The following is a 20124-nucleotide window of genomic DNA, read 5'->3' as shown; positions in this document are numbered from 1 at the left end:
CTCTCTTGACTTGAGAATGCTTCTTCATTTATTTCACTTTATCCAAGTCATCATTTCACTTACCTAAATACATTGTTACTAAAACAATACAGTAAAATATCTTTAGTATAAAATAGACCTAATCATAATAAAAAATATTTAAAGGAAAAAAGTTATACTTCCCAACTCGAATACGTTTTCCGATTGGAACAGAACGTGTCATGTGTCATGTGTCACAACTCACTATAACTCCCCTGGGCGAACAAAACTCACTAGCTCCCTAGGGAAACAACAATTTGAACTTTCGACCCGCACGTTATCATGTCGTGCTCCTTGAAACCGCCCCAAATTTGTGTGCCAGCCAGCATCAAACAAATACCTTTTCGCAGTTTGCTCTGTTTTTGAGGGTTTCGGGGAAACAAAACTCACTGTTTTCCTTGGAAGCAGTCATTAACTGCTCATTGTTTTTGTAATCGCTCCCTGGCCCTCGTGGTACGTCTTGACTAATTTTTAGTCAGTCGTACGTAAATAACATGGTCGGATCAGGTAATAATTAAATTCCTTTCAGGTACGTACTTTTCCCCCAAGTTGCTCATTTTCACAGTTATTCAAAGAATTTCTTTTATTCAAAGCGTATTTCTCGTGGCTGGAGTAAATGTTGATGTCGGTATAAAAAGAAGTGTAAAATGACACACCCATTTTAGCGTCGGTCGCCGTCCAAACACATACGGAGACTACAGAAACTACGAAACATTCAGAAGCAAGGCAAAATAAATAGCGGCATTACTTTATTTTGAAATCTATCACATCCCTTTGTTAAATTGCAAACCCGTTCCAATATTACTTCTGAATACCCCTAAACTGGGCTTATCTACAATATTTCAAGGAAAGGCGGATTATAGATTATGATAAATCAAATCTAGCGACAACTGTGATTCACTTAACTGAACTTCTGCCGAGTTGTTGCAATTGCCGACATGAAGCTTGCCGGGGGTCCATTGCTGGTCGTGCTACACTTCATTTTAATTGGTGATTGACGCCTGTCACTCCATTGCGATTCCTTTGGATACACCTTTGCTGTCCCTGGTCAACTAGTGTAAAACAACAAGAAAACCATGGTTTAACAAGAGTTTTCGTATGTAAAGTCGAGCAAAACTGACAACGACTGCAGCGCGGTACACTGCATGTGGGAACGGACTGGAGTTTAATTAGTTAAAAATTCTGAGAGTTTTCTGATTTTAAAGGTAGAAAGAGTGTACATGGTAGCGCTCCCAGGGAACGAAACAAATTGCAAATGATAAAATCAAATTACATACCAAACAGAAAATCAAGCTCTAAACAAACATTTTAACGGCTCGGTGCTCTATTAAAACTAATCATTCAGTTACTGATAAGAAAAATGTTTGCTATTCTGTTTTTCAATTTCGCATATTTCCAGCTTTGGTGTCACCCAAGACTATATGCACCTCGAAGTTTTCACAGCACTGAAGAAAGTTATATTACACCATTAAATGATCAAATTGAGAGCCGGATGAGGGAAACCAAACGAAAACAACTAGTTGAATAAGGACACATAAATTGAAAAATATGGACTTGCCTGAAGAGAGTACATCGACGAAGATGTCTTCATTCTTGCCTTCCTTGCAATGCACGGTATTTCTGCTTAGATTAACCCAACAAATAAAATGAACACTATTTTCATAACTCACTCAAATTTACCTTTTCCCATTATTCGCTAGGGCCCCTTCCAATTAGAATCTTTCAATTACAGAAATCAAATACCGAGTCAAAGCTGTTACGATTATTTGGCGGCTCAAATGTTTTACTCTTCTACTTAATCCATTCATAGAGTGCTTCAGTTGCACGGTGTTGCCGTGATCGTGTTTTTCTGTGTTTCTATATTAAAACAACAGAAATTAATAACTAACAACTTCTAACTTATTCTGACTGTATTGGCAATGGCGTTTTATACTTAACTTTGAAAAGTAACGCTTATCTGAGCTTAGCCTAGCTGACGATCTGTATATAATGTTTAATATGCAACAAGTTCAAGTGGAAAAATGAGCAAAAAATGGAAAAGATTTTGCGCGCGCAGGAAAAGATTTGTTAGCTCGTTAGATTAGCTGTATTTTTATTTATGTGCCAAGAAGAAATCTATTTGCTTTTGAAGCATGCAAAGAGTTCTTTGGATTGAAAAATTAAATCAAAAAGAAAATTGACGTCAATGTCTACGGCAAGCAGTGAATATTGCTATTAATCTCGAATCCGTTTACAGAAAATCTGGTTGCCAGAACGTTGTCATGGAAAACAAATGCAGGTGAATCCGATGGCAAAGCTACATACTTCCCAAGGTTGCCTTGCGATGGACACCAACTGGAAAGAGGAAACCTGGTTGGACAAAACCACCTGCTGCCTGTTACGGGTTACTGGGGGCTTAGGGCGGTGCTTCATAAGATATTTCCGTAAGTTAAAATTTATAATTGTATCGCCTTTTGTGGGATAACTGCTTGCAATGGAATTGATTCTCCGCCTCTTTTATCGTAATTCCAGGAGTAGTAAACAAAATTTTCCTGCACAATCCTATTCTCTGGTGTCATCGAATGATAATGAGTGGGTAATTTCCAGCTAGGACTGATACGAAAAGCAAGTGTTCCGCCCACGAGTGGTGATTTCAATGTTTGGGGCGTTAACAGGGTCTGAAGACGGGTGTAACTGAGGCATCAATTCCTCATCAAACCCGGTTGTTCACAGTCTAAAATGATTAACTACACGCGTTAGAGATGATTTCCAGTCTGTACTGCGCACTCTCGAGAGTTTTTTGTTTTGTTTCATGCGTGACGTCACAAAATGTAAACATTTCGCAACTATTTTCATGAAGTAAATTCAAAGTTTCATGTCAATGTTTATAAACATTAGGGTGCTGAGACTGCGCAGAACGGACTGGAAATCATCTTTAAGTTCAGTGAAAAAGAAACTCATTATGTTAATGTCTGACAGTTGGAAACTGTGAAAGACGAGAGAGTTTACAAACCTGATTTCGTCATCAGCCCCAAAGCGAGATAAATAGCTAGAGCTTTTTGCCAGTTTCGAGTTAAAAACTAATTCTTCGTACTTCAGTTACACAAATTAAGAATGATTTGAGTTTTACTAAATAAATGACTTGATTTAACTCGAAAGATCATTCCATAGACACTTAATAAAATATTGAATGAGCCAACGTGAAAACTTTGTCTTGCAGATAATAAAGTTATAAAATTGAAAACGGATCAGCAGTTTTTTCGTCACTTGACAAAATCTCAAGAATAATATATCGATTTAGCCAAGCCTAAAAGCGGGGTTCTTGGGCCGGGCTATTTAAATCCCGATTAAGCTAACCCAGGGTAAGCGAGAATTTTGATTTGAGTTTTGCAACTTTGTAGTGAGGGTTTCTGCTTATGTTGTTTGGCCTTCTGTTTTTAGTTTGAATAATCTCAAACTACACAAAACAAAAGGAGTGAAAAAAAATTTTAAACAAGAAAAGTTTATACGTTGGTTAACTTTTAATCCTGGGTTAGCGTTAACCGGCTTCTGAACAACCGGTCCTGATTAAAACAAATTAACCTGACATGAGCGCACGATCTAATCGAACAACCAGCCCTTGGTCAGCGTTCAACTTCAAAAAACACATGAACACGATGAGCTCTAAATTTAAGAATAATAACAATATTTATTGCAGGAAGCTCTCTCACCAACCGGTGATATACAGAGAGGTCCTGATCTTAACATATCATTAGTCACAAAATTAAAGGAATAAAATATGTTCTAAATCTACAATAATGCAGAAAGAAAAAGAAATCACATAATTGAGAATTTGAGACCGCGATATGGTCACGTGATACTGGTTAGCGGATACCTTGTTTTGACAGGTCTCCATTGACCATAACATGGATGTTCAGAATCAAAGTAGGTTGTAAAGCAAGGCTGCATGTCTCTATCAACCTATTAGCTGGAGTATGGCCGCCATCTTGCGCGACTCCGTCGCCGCCGCCGTCGTGCGTATGCGCCCATGAGCAATACCGCTAGCCATAATAACCATAAGAAAATCAATTCATGGGTTTCCTTTTCTTTCCTGTATGAGTATGGGGCTCCGTTTGAGAAAAGTAAGGGGGTGGTCTAATTTTTTAAGCATTTAACAAAACACCTTATAGCTTTGGGATGCCATTATGAGCAAGAAATTCGGAAATCTTAAAGTGCCAACAACCCCAAAAATGTTTTTAGTCCAAAACACTATCGATACCTTCTTAATCATAAAACCGAAAAATTTTTTGCTTTCGGTTGAAACCACAATTTTATATGAATTTTCAAAGTCGTGAAAAATCGCTATGATGAAAACCATTACCGAGTCAAAGAACCAGTCAAAAGGATCTGGGTCTAGTACCTTTTGTGACGTCATATTTACAAGGAGATCATTCGCACAACATTCGCACACGTCGAGTTGTTGCAACATTATTCTGTGCAAAAAATGCGTATAAAACTGAGAGCCGATCAAGTTCTTGGCAGTGTACATTAAGCGCCTCAACGCACAAGATTTGGGAAAATTTCATGGTCGGGTTTGATCGATCGGCGAGTCCGCAGAGAAGAATGATTAAAGATGAAATTATAATTACAAGGGCTTTGGTTCGTTCGGGTTACAGAATTTTGGTAGAATTCAAGGAAATTTGTTTTGTCGATTCAAAATAATATCTTTGTCTGAATACATTAAGTGATTCTGGGGACCGCTGCTGGTTTGAGTCAGAGTTTCAAATCTTCTCAGTCTGTTTACATTGGACAGGAGACTTCCATTGTTGCCAGATTAAAACACAACCCGCAAACTAATAAGAAATAGGAAATGCCTCGCGATAAAATAAAATTACGCTTACGGTTATCGGCATAATGTTTGTTTTTTTATTTCCAAGAGCTAGGGATCGACAACTCATTTCTCCCTTCTATAGATGATAAGAATTTCAATTAGTTTCAGTCAATTTCAATTAATTTCAGCTAAATGATGAGAAAAATTGAAATCATCAACTTTGGATCATTATCTTGATAAACCAATGAATTCTGCAAACTTGCCATGGACCGGAAAGACAATTAGTTTCTGATTTCGCTCTCGATTTCTGATTTTTGTTTCTGATTTTTTTGTATGTGCGAGGATTAAAATGTATGATTATTCAATACGCAGACAAGAGAGTTGAATTATAATTATCCATTTTCCAACGTTCAACAGTGCTGTTCACTTTGATGCAAAAGTGAACAAGAAGTTAAATCACATTATTCCTTAATGATGATTAGTTTTCTCTTCATATAAAAGTTTAATTTTATTTTATTTTGTTGTAAGAGAATAATTCAGCAAGACTCTGTTACAAATGCTGCGGGATAGCTTAAGGCATTTTAGATATATTCAATGTTTTTAAAGATTCCTGGAAAGAATATAGCCTAGGATAATGAAATATTTCTATTGGTCGTGAGCAGATATTTTCCAGTTGGTATCGATAAAAAGATTAATTTAATGTTCGGGGCGCCACTGGGGTCTTTTCAACAACAACAACAACTAACTTTATTTGCATGACCATAAATACATACAGTGTAGCAAAAGCTTTTGTAAGCTAAAACTAACACAGTAACGGGTATCGTGATCATATAATAATGTTATGATATAACAATCAAGTTACATTGGTCTGATTTGAAAGTAGAATATTGCGTAGATCAAAGCAAGATGAAATAAATTGCTAATTGAATATTGATATAATGATTTGAAGAAGTTATAACTTCGCCAATGGCTTGTAACGAGGATAGTTGTTTAAAAGTCGGAATGATATGTTTTGTTTTCTTATAAAATTTATTTCTTGGAATATTTATCGCAGTAAGAAAGTAAGATTCGTCTTCGATTTGATTAGATTCACAAATAGGGCAGAGTCTGTTAACCCTTGGAATTTGATCATATCTACCAGTCTCAATCCTCAGTTTGTGATTGCCTATCCTAAATTTCACTAGTTCTTTTCTTTCGCTTAGTTTGCTTGTTAAGCCTAAATAAGAGGAGGGTGTATAATCGTTTTTAAATTTTAGTTTAGTAGAGTTTTGCGTGGTATGTTGCCAATATAAAATACACTTTTGCTGCATTAGGCCAACATGTTTGATTTTAGCGTTAGTTAAGTGCGTAAGATCAAAACAAGGGAAATTATAATAATCAGACGTACTTATTATATTAGAACAATAACTATTTTTACTAGCGTGATGAAGATCTTGCGACATGAGAAAGATCTGTTTAACAATAGAGCAATTATCCTTACTTAGAAGATATGAGGAGTAATTCATGATTTTCTGATTGATAGCTGTAATGAGAGGAAACCTGCCAAGTTCAGCTCTACATGCTACATTGGATGCTTTATTGCTTACTTCTAAGTAACGTTTACAGAATTGAAGATGTGTTTTTTCGATCTGGGAACTGTCCCAAGATTTGAACAGATCAGATTTTGCATATGCACCCCAGACTTCACAGTTATATGTCAAAATTGGGGAGATCATTGCGTCGAAAATTTTATTCGCCAGGAATGGAGGTAGTTTGTTGAAATTTGTGTTTTTTCTGAGACTGAAAAGGGTGTGAAGGGACTTTTCTTTCAATTTATCAAATGCCAATGAAAAGTTACCCGTTGAGGAAATGAGTGTTCCCAAATAAGCATAATTTTGAACAATTTCAACAGGCTCATTTTCGATATGAAAATTAGACTCGATACATTTCTTAGCACGTTTTTGAAAGATCATAACTTTGGTTTTTTGGATTGATACTTAACATCCATGTACTGCAATAAACTGATAGAATGTTAAGGCAATTTTGCAGTCCTATTTTTGATCTTGACAGTATGACTAAATCGTCTGCTCAGAATACAACCTTGGCGTACCATTCTTCGTATGAAAAAGGCCGTGTTTGATTTTGGCCAATTTTTATGGAACATTTAGAGTTTTAATACAAGCTCCTTATTAAATTGAAAAAAACAGCCACCGACATTAATTTTTAATAACTTAATTAAAAGTCCGTCATGCCAAATTAACTGAATGGAAAGCTTTCTTAAAGTCAACAAAACAAGCATAGATAGATACATGCACGTATTTACCTACTAGAGTTCTCAATGTAAGAACATGGTCTGCTGTTCGATTTTTGGGTAGAAAACCAATCTGGGAATTGTGCAGAATATTAGGAGAATTGACATGCTCAAGCAGTCGCTGATTTAAACAGCTTGAGACACAAATTCCTCGGTAGTTTGATGGTTCATTTCTTCCTCCTGATTTATATATTGGCGTAATAAGACCGCGACACCAAGTATTAGGCATTATACCTGAAGTAAGAATTGAGTTGAAGAATTTAAGATACGCGGACATCATTTCTTGAAGACTAACTTTGATCCTTTTGTCCGAGAATGCCGATTTGTTATTTTGCATTCTTATATATATAACAAGCGGCTATAAAAGTTTCATTTTCAGTGATCAAGTAGTCTAAAGAGGGAAACTGCCTTACGTGATGATCCAGAAGTTTTGGATCATTCGTTATTGACTTCTGAATAGGATTTAAAGGACTTTTCGAGTGAAGTGACCGAAAGTATGTTAACCAGTTACCCTCTGAGATTGATGGAATGTCGTCTTTATCTTTTCGCGTGCAATCCATTGATTTTAAACATTCCCAATATGGTTTTTTGTCTGAGTCTTCTGCATTTTCCTCTAACTCAGTGATTTTTGAGTTGTAGAAATATTTCTTTCCTTATTCAGTAGCTTTTTGTTGTCTGTTAAAGTATCATGATATTGTTCTCGTTAGTTTGAATTTAAAGGATCTCTGTGCTTTTGGTTTGAAATTTTCCTTAGCTCGTGTTTCCTTAAAGCGACATTCTTTATCAAACCATTTTTTGTTCGATAACGATTTCATTTTTTTATGTTTTTTTCTTATCCTTATTGTTACATAATCAGCTTATGTAGTTCTATTTATTCTGTCACCTTTCAGGCATAGTCGTAATGCAGAGTGTTTGATAATTAGTATGCATTGTCCCGCAAGCCCAAATATATGCAGAGACCCTTCTGGAACTTTCTAAGATTTACATAAGTGTAAAAACTTGTAAGTTTAGCTCGGCATTTTATTCACTATCAGTGTGTGTGTTCAAGCAATAAAACTTTTGCCAACCGGAGTAGTTAACACTTATCTTAAAGCGTCTTTTAGCTGCTGAAATTAACAGGTGTCAGAAAGGCGTCACTGCCAGAACAAACCTGCTCACTGTATAAAATGATTTACTATACGCGATAAGTTCAGTGAAAAGAACAAACCATTTTTTTAATGTCTGGCTGTGGGAAACCGTGACAAGCGAGAGATTTACCACCCTGATTTCGGTATCAGTTCCCAAAACGAGAGAGAGCTTTTGTTTTTTTCAAGTTAAAAAGTATGTTTCTTCATGCTTCAGTTACCCAAATAAAGAGTAATGTGAATTTTACTAAACAAATGACTTGATTCAACTCGAAAGATTATTTCATGGGCGCTTTATTAAATAGTAAATAAACGACATAAACGCTTTGTCTTAAAGATAATAAAATTTTAAAATTGACAGTGGAAGAGCAATTTGTTCTTCACGAACAAAATAGGGGAAGTTCTCCGTTTGTTCGTTTTAAAGTTGACAGCAGGGGAAGAGCCATTTGTTGGTCACGTTCCGGCAAAGTTTTCAATTCTTAAGAACTACTAATAAACATACAATTTCTCCTTACTGTATTAATACATTCTCAAAAAGCCAGGTGATGATCGAGAATAAAGAAATACAGCAACTATAAAATATTGTCGTGATGTCAAACCTGACTGTAATGCCGAATTTTCTAGTAAAAGTCTAGTTAGTGTATCCATGGATACCATGTTTCGTCAATAATTATCCTGTCGAACTGCAGACGTTTTCGGTTTTTTCGTTGTTGCTGTTTTTGTTGTTTTGTAAGGTGAATGAAGTAGATCTACAGCACTTGTTCATTTTAGCATCCAGTTAACACATTGTCAACCAGACTTTCTGGAATGATTGTAGAATCCTGGGTACCAGTTTTTGTGTTTGAGTTGCACCAAAATAATGACGAGAATATATCAAAATCCGAAGACTCAAATAACTAATGTGTATATAGATATATTTTGTAACGTTTTTGCTAATTACACTGGAGTATGCTCATGCTGCTCATCATGTATGATTCGTGTTAACTGTAGAAATATTTTAGGCCTGCTTGCAGGTATGATGAATCCCTAGGGGCTAATAGGCCATTTAAGATTTTGTAAGTTGTGCAAGAGCCACTCAAAGGCATCTGGTTATCCAGTATTGTATTTTCTTTCTGATGATGTGTAACGCTTGCTGTATCCTGCATCAAGAAACGAGATACCCGCTCCTGATGCTGCGTTTGCGTTTATTTAGATAAGTTTAAAATTATTTTGTGATCGTTTCAGGGTGATTAGATTATATAAAGCAATTATTCACGGTTCTTGTGATCTGCAATTCACGCGCAATTTCAAGATTTCCACTTTTTAAGCTGATCTCTTGATGGGTAAAATTATTCCGTCTTTATAACTGATCAATTCGTCCGGGTAGCGCCGAGTTTGATATCTTATATCTCGTATCCAGCAAGGGCGTATGAATTTGTTTTATAAATTTCTTAATTATAAATCGCCTGGATGTTCTAAACATTTCATTTCGATCTAAACGAAGTGATAATATGAAAAGGCGGAAAAATTCGAACACAATGTTCATTTTTTGAATCAAAATAGGGTAGTGTGGAAGGTTAGCGAGACGGAGTTTTCTTTCAAAATTTTGCACTCTTTCTTACAGAAACTCCTCTTAAGTTGTCTAAACTTCAGGATGAGATAAAGGTGTACGGGAAAGTCTGAGCCTTACGCTTCGCTAAAAATTACATGCATTGCAGCCACAATCCAGGTCGTGTTCAGAATATTAAAAGCACCGCCCTTTCCCAAAAAATTAGTGGTAAACTTGTGCTAAAACCAAAACGCTCTCTATATGTTTTCTTCAGAATGAAATGGGGCAGGGATTTCAAAGACCGAGACTGCAAGTAGGCGCGATTGAGAGCGGACGTTGCGTAGGAGAAAGGACTTTTAAAGCGGCTGGAAAAGGAGCCTACGACTTGTCCGTCTATTTTGATTGTTCGCTATTCAAAGTCATTTGAATATTCATATTCTGCTGGAATTCGATGAATTTAATATCCCAAATACATTCAGTGTTACCGACGTAACACCTGGAGATGTCTTACTTCCGTATTGGTTCCTGAGAAGTTAAATATGTTGGTGACATCAGTAAAGCGTCTTTTCCAAGTTTGACCGAGGAAAGACAAATTGCAACCCGTCCCATCTTCGGGTGGAGCTCCCGTCCAGTCCGTAGGTATTTGGCCCCACGTCGCCAAGAGCTTTGTTTTCTTTTCCTTCCTGGTTACACTTGTTCTGGCGCCGTTGGGGCCAAATACCACTAAAACCCTTCGTTGCTCCGCGTCGACTCTCACTTCGATCGGAGTGATGTGCCCACCTCTTATCAATAACAGAGGATTCAAAGAGAATATGATACTATGCAAATGGTGTGCAAATAAAAAACAGTTTTACCTAGCTATTTCGAACTTAGTCCAGTTCTGGCACTCCTACTGTCAGTATTGCGTGACAGAGAGAGGGCCAGAACTAATGCCCCCTTTCTGTCCCAAGTGTGACTTTGTGAAAGCCTGATAGGTTAATAAACATGTGTCCACGTTCTTGTAAAATTCTTTCCACGAAGCTCCATATTGTGGTCTCAAAAGCAGTACTCCGTAAAAATACAGCGAAACATTGAACATGAAACCCCTGGGCGCTTTCCATTCATCCAAAACTTCCGAAAACTCCGAAGCAGACCATTCAACCGAAAATTTCGGAAATTTCGGGAAAAAATCTAATGGAACGGAAACTCCCTGTGAGAAATTTCTGAAAATTTCGGTATACCTCGCAAGGTTGTCCTCTCTTCCGGATGCTGTTCCATTTGTCACATTCGTCCGTCACTGGAAATTTTCAGAAATTCAAACCGGAATTTTTCATCGAATGGAAAGCACAAGCGTTTTCCACGCACAGAGGAGGAAATTGGAACATTCTATAGTAGTAAGGCAGGTCCACATCAGTACTTAGGGCTTGCCAATTTCTTTAAACCAACATTGTCAAATAAAGATGTATGTATGTGTATACATAACCCTGGATGTGTGATGAACAAATGGTCTCGCTATCATTTGTGATAACCTGGAAACCCAAAAATAACGACTACATTTAAAACATTTCTCAAAAATGAGGTTCATTGTCATAGTAATATTATCAGTTTATTTCAACTGAACACTTAACACATCATTAATTAATCACAATCATATTGTTTATATTGTTGCTGCTATTTGCAAAGTTACTTCTGAAAAATACATTACAGAAACACCTTTATCAAAATTAAGGACTATTTGCAGGGAAGTTTACACAACCAAGGTTACAACGTCTATGCAGTTTAAAGCACACTGACTAGTTTGTTTTGCAAAATGTGAAACCCACCCAAATGTCCGGAAGGGATTATACAGATATCTTCAAAATGGGGGATCAGGCGAGAAACGAAGAACAAGCAAATACATGACACGAGCCAGATATTATTAGCAGATCATATATTAAATATCTATATCGTTTACAAGGCATTTGATTCTGTTGGTTTGACTTTACTTAAAAAGAAGTTTCTATTATCAGGCCCAAGAGCAGTGCTTTCAATAGCACCAGGCGCCCATCAGACCACTGGCGGTAATTTCGCTGCCAATCCAGTGGTTTGATAAAAGTTTACAGCAAGAGGACAACTGGTTTTCACAGGCAAGCAGAACTGTCTGAACTGAATATAAGCAGTTTTTCCAATGCTGCTAGATATGAATACCAAAGTTATTAATAAAGTTATTTTACCCAAAAATATTTACTTTCGCTTCTGTTATATTGCACATTCTTTGTAAGTTCATATATTCTACTGTGTAATCATCAATAATTCAACTGTGGTAGTGGCCAAATCAAAGGCAGATTTAGAGGAAGGGGGTGGATTGGGTGGCAGGACACCCCCTTTTGAGGAAGCAAAAAAAAAAGAGTAGAAAAATTGAAATAAATTATGAATATGAAAGGTACAATCTGGATGGTTACCTCATTGTAATTTCTACATTGTGATATTGCTAGTATTTGTGGTGTAACAGCTTTAAATGAGGTTATAATTCTTAAACTGAAACAGTTTGGAAGCATACTCCATTGATTCTTCAACTCCAAGGTACCATCCACCCCCTCCCCCTCCCTGAAAAGTCCTGGATCTGCCCCTGCTTTGACAACTATACACTTTTCTCTTATTAAACGTAACTTTGCATTTCTTTTTTTTTCTTCTGATTTTGTACTTTTGTTAATTAAATGAATTTCATGTAAGTACACTAAGTGTAAATAAATAAAATTGAATTAAACTGAACGTCTTTTGTTATAAGAAAAACTTTCCCTTAGATGGTCAAAACAGGAAGGGAAAATCATCCTTACAGCTAGTGCCCGGCCCTCAGTGAAACCCCTGGAATCACCAGCTACTTGTAGTTTTTAAAATGGGCTGTTTGAAAGAAGTTGTTACGAGCCTCTCTCAGTGTACCAGGGAAGCCACCCACTTCAAATCTGATCAAAAACACTTTTCAAAGGTGTATGATTGTCTGTTTTAACTCAACAAAATAACTGAAATTCCTTCTGAAGATTTCCTATATTTGATTACCTGTCTGCTTTACAATATACTGTTACCACAAAGTCACAAAAATTCAAAGGATTTAATGTTCATCAAGGTGGGTGTATTAGTAGTGATCCAAGGTTTTCACTGAAGGCCAGGCACTGAGAAAGATTTGTTGATGTGTACACTTGATTCTTAAGTGGTTAACTCTTAACTCGTGCTTAACTCCTATTTGAAAAAAAAACTGACTCCCCTGTGCCAACCTTGAATTTAATGAAGCTTATCATTGCCTCCTAACTTAAGACAGTTTGAATAAAACACATGTTAATTTAAAAAATAATAATAATAATAATAATAATAATAATAATAATAATAATAATAATAATAATAAAACCAAATATACCTCAAGAAAAATGATCTTGAAGTTGAGAAGCAGTAACAATTGTCACCTAAACTATAACCTCTAAGTTTAAGACATATCCCTAGGAACATTTCCCATAATGTTGAAGACTTCATTGATCAATTCATGCTTATGCCAACCTGAACCAGTTTCCATATACACTTATTCAAGGAGACAAAGTAAGATCAATCACAGGAGGACCATCCTTGTCAAAGTTGCTATCAACATTTGACAACTTCTTCTGATCACTTTTCTTGGGAGTATCAAATGTCAGGTCAATAACCGCATTATTTCCTCGATCAGAGTCATTTGAAGATCTGTTGATTGATGTCAATGAGCAATCTCTTCCCTTTATTTGCCAACATTGATCTGAGGTGAATTCCACGCTCTTCACGTCCCCAGGTACTGCTTCTAATATTTCCATGATATACCCATCAACAACTAACTCCGACAGAGGTGCAAGACATTTACAAATCTGACAAGAAGAAGAAAAGAAGAACAGACCAAGTTGCTGACAACATACAAAGTCATTTCTGTCCTATAAACTCATCATGAAAATATAATTTAGAAAACTAACTCTCTTTAGCTGACATGTTTAGGTGATGTAGGGGTGTACATGTATATTGTTAATACAGGAGTGAAAATACAAAAACAATTAAATGTCAAAAAGACATGGCTAAAACTTCAAGCTTATTTCTCCAAATCACAAATGGTGGTGTTAATTTTTTTTTAAAACTTGTGATAAAGTATCAATATCATAAAATCCACGACCCTCCTTAGCCTCCTACATAGACACTCTGGCTCCACAGGGAAACTTCCTCCTCGTAAACCTCTGGTGAAACACAGGGCTATTTACACAGCACAATCACATTGCAGTTGTCTATCAAGGTTAGCAAGACATTTGTTTGGCTAGTTCCTCTCAAATGCTGGAAACCTGTGGGAGGTCTGCTTAGATCACAAGACACCAAAATATTGGTGTTGCTGCTGTGGCATGGCCTTTCAACACATGTGTGAGACATTCACAATATTATGTTTAAATCCTCTTCAAGAAACTATAGTGAATTCAAGGTGACATTCAACAGTTCACATTGACCCAGTTCCCAACATGATCTCCAGCTGATCTTAACAAACAAAGGGAAGGAATGTGCTGTTTGTTTCAAAAGAGGTTTGTGGGGGAGGAAGATTGTGTGACAAGCCCAAAGAGCATCTGCATAGGAGACTACACCCTCCTCAGCTGGAACAGATTTTACATTTAACAGATTGTACATTAACTTACTGGACATTTCCACTTCTCAACATGCTTCTCCCACATCAGTTGGAGATAAGCTTCTCCATCAAAACAACGAATGTGTGTGCAGTTCCTTCCTCGCACTGGAGTCCCCATCCGTGAACGAGTCAGTGGACATACCAGTGAGATGTCTATAGAGTCTAGTTTGGCTTCAGTATGGGATACCAAGCTCTGGTGCAATCGTGCCTTGGTTTGAGCTGCTGGAACAAGACTTGCTGTCTTATATGTTTCCAAGATTCCACTAAAACTAAATAACAACAAAAACATAACTTATCAGCAATGAATGTTGGGAGAGCAGGGATAGCGCAGTGGTGAGAGCACTTGCCTCCCACTAATGTGGCCCGGGTTTGATTCCGGCCTAGTGCAATATGTGGGTTGAGTTTGTTGTTGGTTCTCGCCTTGCTTTTTGAGGGTTTTTCCATTCTTTTCTTTGTTGTGTGGCAAAAAGCAATATAAAAATTATTCTTTCCCAATTTTTCTTTTTCTTGGAGTGCGAAATTTCTCTAAATAAATTTCTCTTCAGAGAGTACCTCTTCAATTAGGTTGTTTGTGTAACCTTGCTTGCATAAACATGATTTGAAGATACTTATATTTTCGCCATAGTGTATTCTACAAGAATTTGTCTTAAGACGTCTAAGCGCTTCCCTTTGATTTTTTTCAATCAATAACAATTGACATTCTTGAAGACAGGAATTATCGATGGTTAGCAATTTTTGTCAATCAATAGCAATCAATGAAAAATTCTCTGTGAGTTTGATTGTTATTGATTGCAGATATCAATCGATAGAAATTGGCAGTTAATAGTGATTGAATTGACTGATTTCCGATATTGATATTGTATCGATTGACTGTACAGTACATCTGATTTACAAGCCAACTATATTATGAGAAAGGCATTACCGCTGTCACAACCTCTTCCACGTGTAGCTTTGTAATGATTTGGAGGCAGCTTGTTTAAACTCCCCTTCCCTTCCCATATAGTGCCAAATCATCCCCCCAACCCCATCACAGTAACGATGTTGATGTCTGATTGGTGCATTACTATGGAATGCCAGAACTGTCTTATGATACTTTTTTTTATTATATTGGGTGGTTATGTCATTATATTTAGTACTTAAGTTATTATATTCGGTGATTAACTCATTATACTCGGTGCTTATGTCTTTATATGCGGAGCTGTCTTCATTATATTTGGTGCTTATTCCATTATATTCGGTGCTTCCCTCGTTATATTTGGTGCTTTCTTCGTTATATTAGGTGCTTTTTTCATTATATTCAGTGCTGTTTTTATTATATTCCGTGCTTTCTCCTTTATATTCGGTTCTAACTTTGTTTGGTGTTTTCTTCATTATTATGGGTGCTAACGCTATTATATTCGGTGCTCTCTTCCTTATATTCGGTGCAAAGGCCATTATATTCGGCACTTCCTTGTTCAGTGCTTACTTCATTATATTCGGTGCCTTCTTCGATATGATCGTCACCAGCCTTCGCAAGGGGCCGTACAATTTGGAGGTAGTCTAGGGAAAGCCGGGAAAAACAGGTGTCACGAAAACTCAGACCCCTCGAAATTAAATACTAAATTGTTATCACCTAAATTGCTCTACGGCCACAATGGGGCGAGATGTTTATCTACTCCGGTTTATGTTGTCGTGTTGATCGAACAGTGAAAAACAAATATTTAACTTCTCAGGTTTATCACTGTCGCGTCGGTCAAACAGTGAAGAACTAACAAGGTTTAGAACAGCAGCCGACAATGTTTTTCAAAACAGACCTTTTTTATGCAATTGTATGCAGCAAAAAAATGTGTTGTTCTCTGAAACATACTCGTTTGATCGCAATCTGCTTTTTGACTTTATGTGTGTTGCGTGACTGTCGGCATGTAAAAAGTCAACACGTAAAAAGCACTTGAAGGTCGAACCGATTGAACCGCCATGTCTGGTCTCGAAATGTGAGTGAACAAAAATTGAAAACTGGTGCGAAGGCCCCGCCACGGGGCAGATTTAATAATTAACTAATCCAGGCGGTATGGAAAAAAAAAAAAAGAAAGAAATAGAAGTGTTTGATTTGAAACTTACTGTTTCCTGTAAGAAATATTCACTATTCCCGTTATAAGTTGGAACGCAAACATGGCTATCTCTATGTACTCTTTTTTTCTTTTTCTTTTCTTCTAAATTTTGTTCATTTCTGCGGGTTACATGCCAATAGCCACGCAACGCACATAAAGTCAAAAAGCAGATTGCGATCAAACGAGTATGTTTCAGAGAACGACACATTTTTTTGCTGCATATGATTGCATAAAAAAGGTCTGTTTTGAAAAACATTGTCGGCTGCTGTTCTGAACCTTGTTAGTTCTTCACTGTTTGACCGACGCAGCAGCAATAAACGTGAGAAGTTAAATATTTGTTTTTCACCGTTCGATCGACGTGACAACACAAACCGGAGTAGATAAGCATCTCACCCCATTGTGGCTGTAGAGCAATTCAGGTGATAACAATTTAGTTTTTAATTTCGAGGGGTCTGAGTTTTCGGGGTCTGAGGTTTCGGGGTCTGAGTTTTCGTGACACCCGTTTTTCCCGGCTTTCCCTAGACTACCTCTAAATTGTATGGCCCCTTGCGAAGACTGGTGACGATCATATCGAAGAAAGCACCGAATATAATGAAGTAAGCACCGAATATAATGAAGTAAGCACCGAACAAGGAAGTACCGAATATAATGGCCTTTGCACCGAATATAAGGAAGAGAGCACCGAATATAATAGTGTTAGCACCCATAATAATGAAGAAAACACCAAACAAAGTTAGAACCGAATATAACGGGGAAAGCACCGAATATAATAAAAACAGCACCGAATATAATGAAAAAAACACCTAATATAACGAAGAAAGCACCGAATATAATGGAATAAGCACCAAATATAATGAAGACAGCACCGCATATAAAGGCATAAGCACCGAGTATAATGGAATAAGCACCGAGTATAATGAGTTAATCACCGAATATAATAACATAAGTACCAAATATAATGACATAACCACCCAATATAATAAAACAAAGTATCATAAGACAGTTCTGGCGTTCCATACATTACCTTGGTTCAAGTTTCTTTGCAACAGATTTCGGAGATCTTGGCACGTTTGCTAAATTAGAATGGTTCACTCCTCGTCGGCCATCAGTGCTCGTACAAGTAGTAGCACTCTGCCGTGAAGTGCCAGGATAAAATAATTGATTGCTCCGTAGCCGTTCCAACATTTCATAGCAACTCCCAAGCACTTGTGCCATCCCTCCATTTTGTTGCATTAAGGAACTCAGACTCGAAGCCAAAGCTACATGATCTGTGTGCAGTGAAACTGCCGGAACATTATCTGATCCATTAAAATATATATGCGTTGAGGACCGAGGTTCTTTTTCACGATGGTATGGTGTATGCCTATGGCGATGTGATCGATGTTTTCCCTCGTCATGTTTATGGCTTCGATGTCTGTGCGAAGAAGATCTATGCGATCTAGGCTCTTGATCATTAGCCTGGTGCGATCTATCTCGCTCTTTCGGCATCTAGTGAAACTAAGTTTGAAGTTGGCTTGTCGAATGACACAAGCGCTACTTCTGTGGGAGTAAAATCCGAGTAAACAAACTGTTAAATTGGGTACTGAACTCACCCGCACTCCTTTCTTGGTCCCATGATTGCTGGCGATCAACTGGTCAGCGCGCCACTTTTCAACTGTCATTCGTTCCCAGTCTTTTTCGATTTGAACTAAGCTCGAGTGTTTGACTGTCCCTTGGTATCCTGGTGCTTTGGGCACCGAAAGCGTTAAATACCGCAGACTGGGGCAAATGAAATCATCCACAATTCTGCTCATAAACCATTTACCTTCTTACGAAGCTTTGTCTCAAGAAATTTAAGCTTTCCTTAGGTTGTTATAAGCATAATGCGTCTCCGAAAATAGTCACAATTTATAATTTACAATTTATTATCATATTCTATCTTATTTATTTATTTACAATTATTATTTTATTCTAAGAGGGCGAAAATCGGGAAAGAAATGCAAGTGCTAATTTTTGTCATTCATTATTAAGCGTTCAAATACTGAGAGCAGAGTAGGACGGGCAAGGGCGGTCGTCGTGAGATAAAGGTACGGGAAGCGGGTAAGCAGGGCACGGGAAGAGGGAGGTTCTGAAGTCCCTGTCACCCCTCTCACCGCCACGATATGCAAAACGTGAATCACGCACCAGAGTTTCTTTTATGAATATGTCTTTGGGCGCATTTAGAAAACTCAGTGTGCTTACATTACTATATATAATAAATGTATGTTGCTGTCTGAAATTAACTTTGTCTTGGGGTTGTTATGGTATGGTTTTTTTGTCACTCTTTCCTTGACCATCCATCCTATTAGATTTTGCCAGCGGGCAGTTCTTTTCAATGCCTTTAAAAACAGTAGTTCATTTCTTCCTTCGGAGACAAATGTGAAATAAGTTTCTTTGTATCACGTGATCACCTGTCAGGAACAGTCTTCAAACTGGGCGGCCAAACATTGAATATGGAGAGAGGTTTGCGTGACTCAGGGTAGTTAGGGAGAGAAAATTGGTGTTCCCACACGCTAGCAAATTTTTGCATAAGAAAAGAACTCATTTCCCAAAGCAGAGAAATTTCATTGTTTGGAGACACAAATAAGGCCCCTGAGACATCATATAAAAATGCTCAATACGTCAGTGTTTTAGACAATGGCTGGGAACGAGATCGCTAGTGTGGCAATCAATAATTCATGGTCATTAAAAATAAAGAAATAAATAAATGTTGTCAAATTTAAAACCCTTTCGAGCAGTTGAAAGTGTTATAAAAAAAGTTATGCCGGATTTACCGTGACACTCGGTGTGATGGTTGTAGAAAATGCATTGCCCCTGGCCTTGTCGTGTTCCGGAATCGTTTTAAAGACCATTAGGAAACGTTTCTCACAAAGAAAACCCGAATATTCGTGAGGCAAAAGAAAACAGGAGCTATTAACTGCAGCCGTGTGAATATCGTTCTTTCCTTGATGGTGCACGCAAGCTCTTTAAAAGCTGCTTAGTTACTCTGACACTTAGATGTTAGACTGAGACAAACACAAAACCCACGGGTTTCTATTTTTGTGTTTGGGAGCTGTTCCAGTCACGTAAGAATTTTTTTCAAACAAAGAAATTTTTCTGTTTCCACTGAAGGCTGCATTATCTATCCGAGAAATTCTCCCAGAGAACTGTTTAGAATTTTTTCTACAGAATTCGTGGAAATTTGGCACATTAGTTTTTGCATTGATTGATGCGATGAAAATCCCAAGCCGAAATTCCAATCAAACCTTTGTTAGTCATTGGAAAAAAAAAAAAAAAAAAAAAAGAGTAAACTACGAATGTGACCCCAAAATGAATACCTGATCATCTATATTTCCCAACTGCAAGAAAGGTAAATTAGAGTCTCCATATGAGCCAGGCCGGCGTTCTTTTCCGGTTTCCGTAGTATGAAGCAACTAGGAGTATTTCTACTCCCCCCTGAAAGGGATGCTAGTCCATCGTAGGGTTACCCCCAGCATTAAATTCGCTGGTACTCATTTGTACACCTGGGTGGAGAGAGGCACAGTGAGAGTAAAGTGTCCGCCTGCCAGGGACACAACACAATGTCCCCGATCAGGGCTCGAACTCGGACCACTCAATCCGGAGACCAGCGCGCTAACCATGAGGCCACCACGCCATC

General features: G+C 37.5%; 3 protein-coding genes and 1 long non-coding RNA gene across 4 annotated transcripts in view; 2 read left to right on the top strand and 2 right to left on the bottom strand.

The window, feature by feature from the left end:
* LOC145485883 (uncharacterized) overlaps positions 1 to 30 on the bottom strand; it is an 8618-nt gene extending 8588 nt beyond the window's left edge. The window contains exon 1 of the mRNA XM_081464536.1: positions 1 to 30. This exon is cut by the window's left edge and continues 566 nt beyond it. The gene's annotated coding sequence lies outside the window, so the exon portion shown is untranslated.
* LOC145485884 (uncharacterized) overlaps positions 1 to 10575 on the top strand; it is a 35960-nt gene extending 25385 nt beyond the window's left edge. Inside the window, exon 3 of the mRNA XM_081464537.1 lies at positions 10024 to 10575. Coding sequence (XP_081320663.1) covers positions 10024 to 10176 — 153 coding nt within the window. The 3' untranslated portion in view covers positions 10177 to 10575. The remainder of the gene's footprint in view (positions 1 to 10023) is intronic.
* Positions 10576 to 10627: 52 nt separating this feature from the next.
* On the top strand, positions 10628 to 12464 carry LOC145485880 (uncharacterized). Its single transcript, XR_014049234.1, has 2 exons — positions 10628 to 10737; positions 10770 to 12464. It is a non-coding gene; the product is annotated as an uncharacterized LOC145485880 (long non-coding RNA).
* LOC145485877 (uncharacterized) lies at positions 11322 to 18321 on the bottom strand. The gene is made up of 3 exons (XM_081464530.1): positions 17494 to 18321; positions 14393 to 14651; positions 11322 to 13591 (listed from the first exon to the last, which is right to left on the bottom strand). Exons 1-3 carry the CDS (start codon positions 17955 to 17957, stop codon positions 13283 to 13285), a joined length of 1032 nt encoding a protein of 343 aa, XP_081320656.1. The 5' UTR covers positions 17958 to 18321; the 3' UTR covers positions 11322 to 13282.
* Positions 18322 to 20124: the final 1803 nt, after the last annotated feature.

Source organism: Orbicella franksi, chromosome 4 (assembly GCF_964199315.1).
Source record: "Orbicella franksi chromosome 4, jaOrbFran1.1, whole genome shotgun sequence".
Lineage (NCBI taxonomy): Eukaryota > Metazoa > Cnidaria > Anthozoa > Scleractinia > Merulinidae > Orbicella > Orbicella franksi.
The sequence above is the reverse complement of the archived record's forward strand: the minus strand, read 5'-3'. Positions and strand labels throughout refer to the sequence as shown.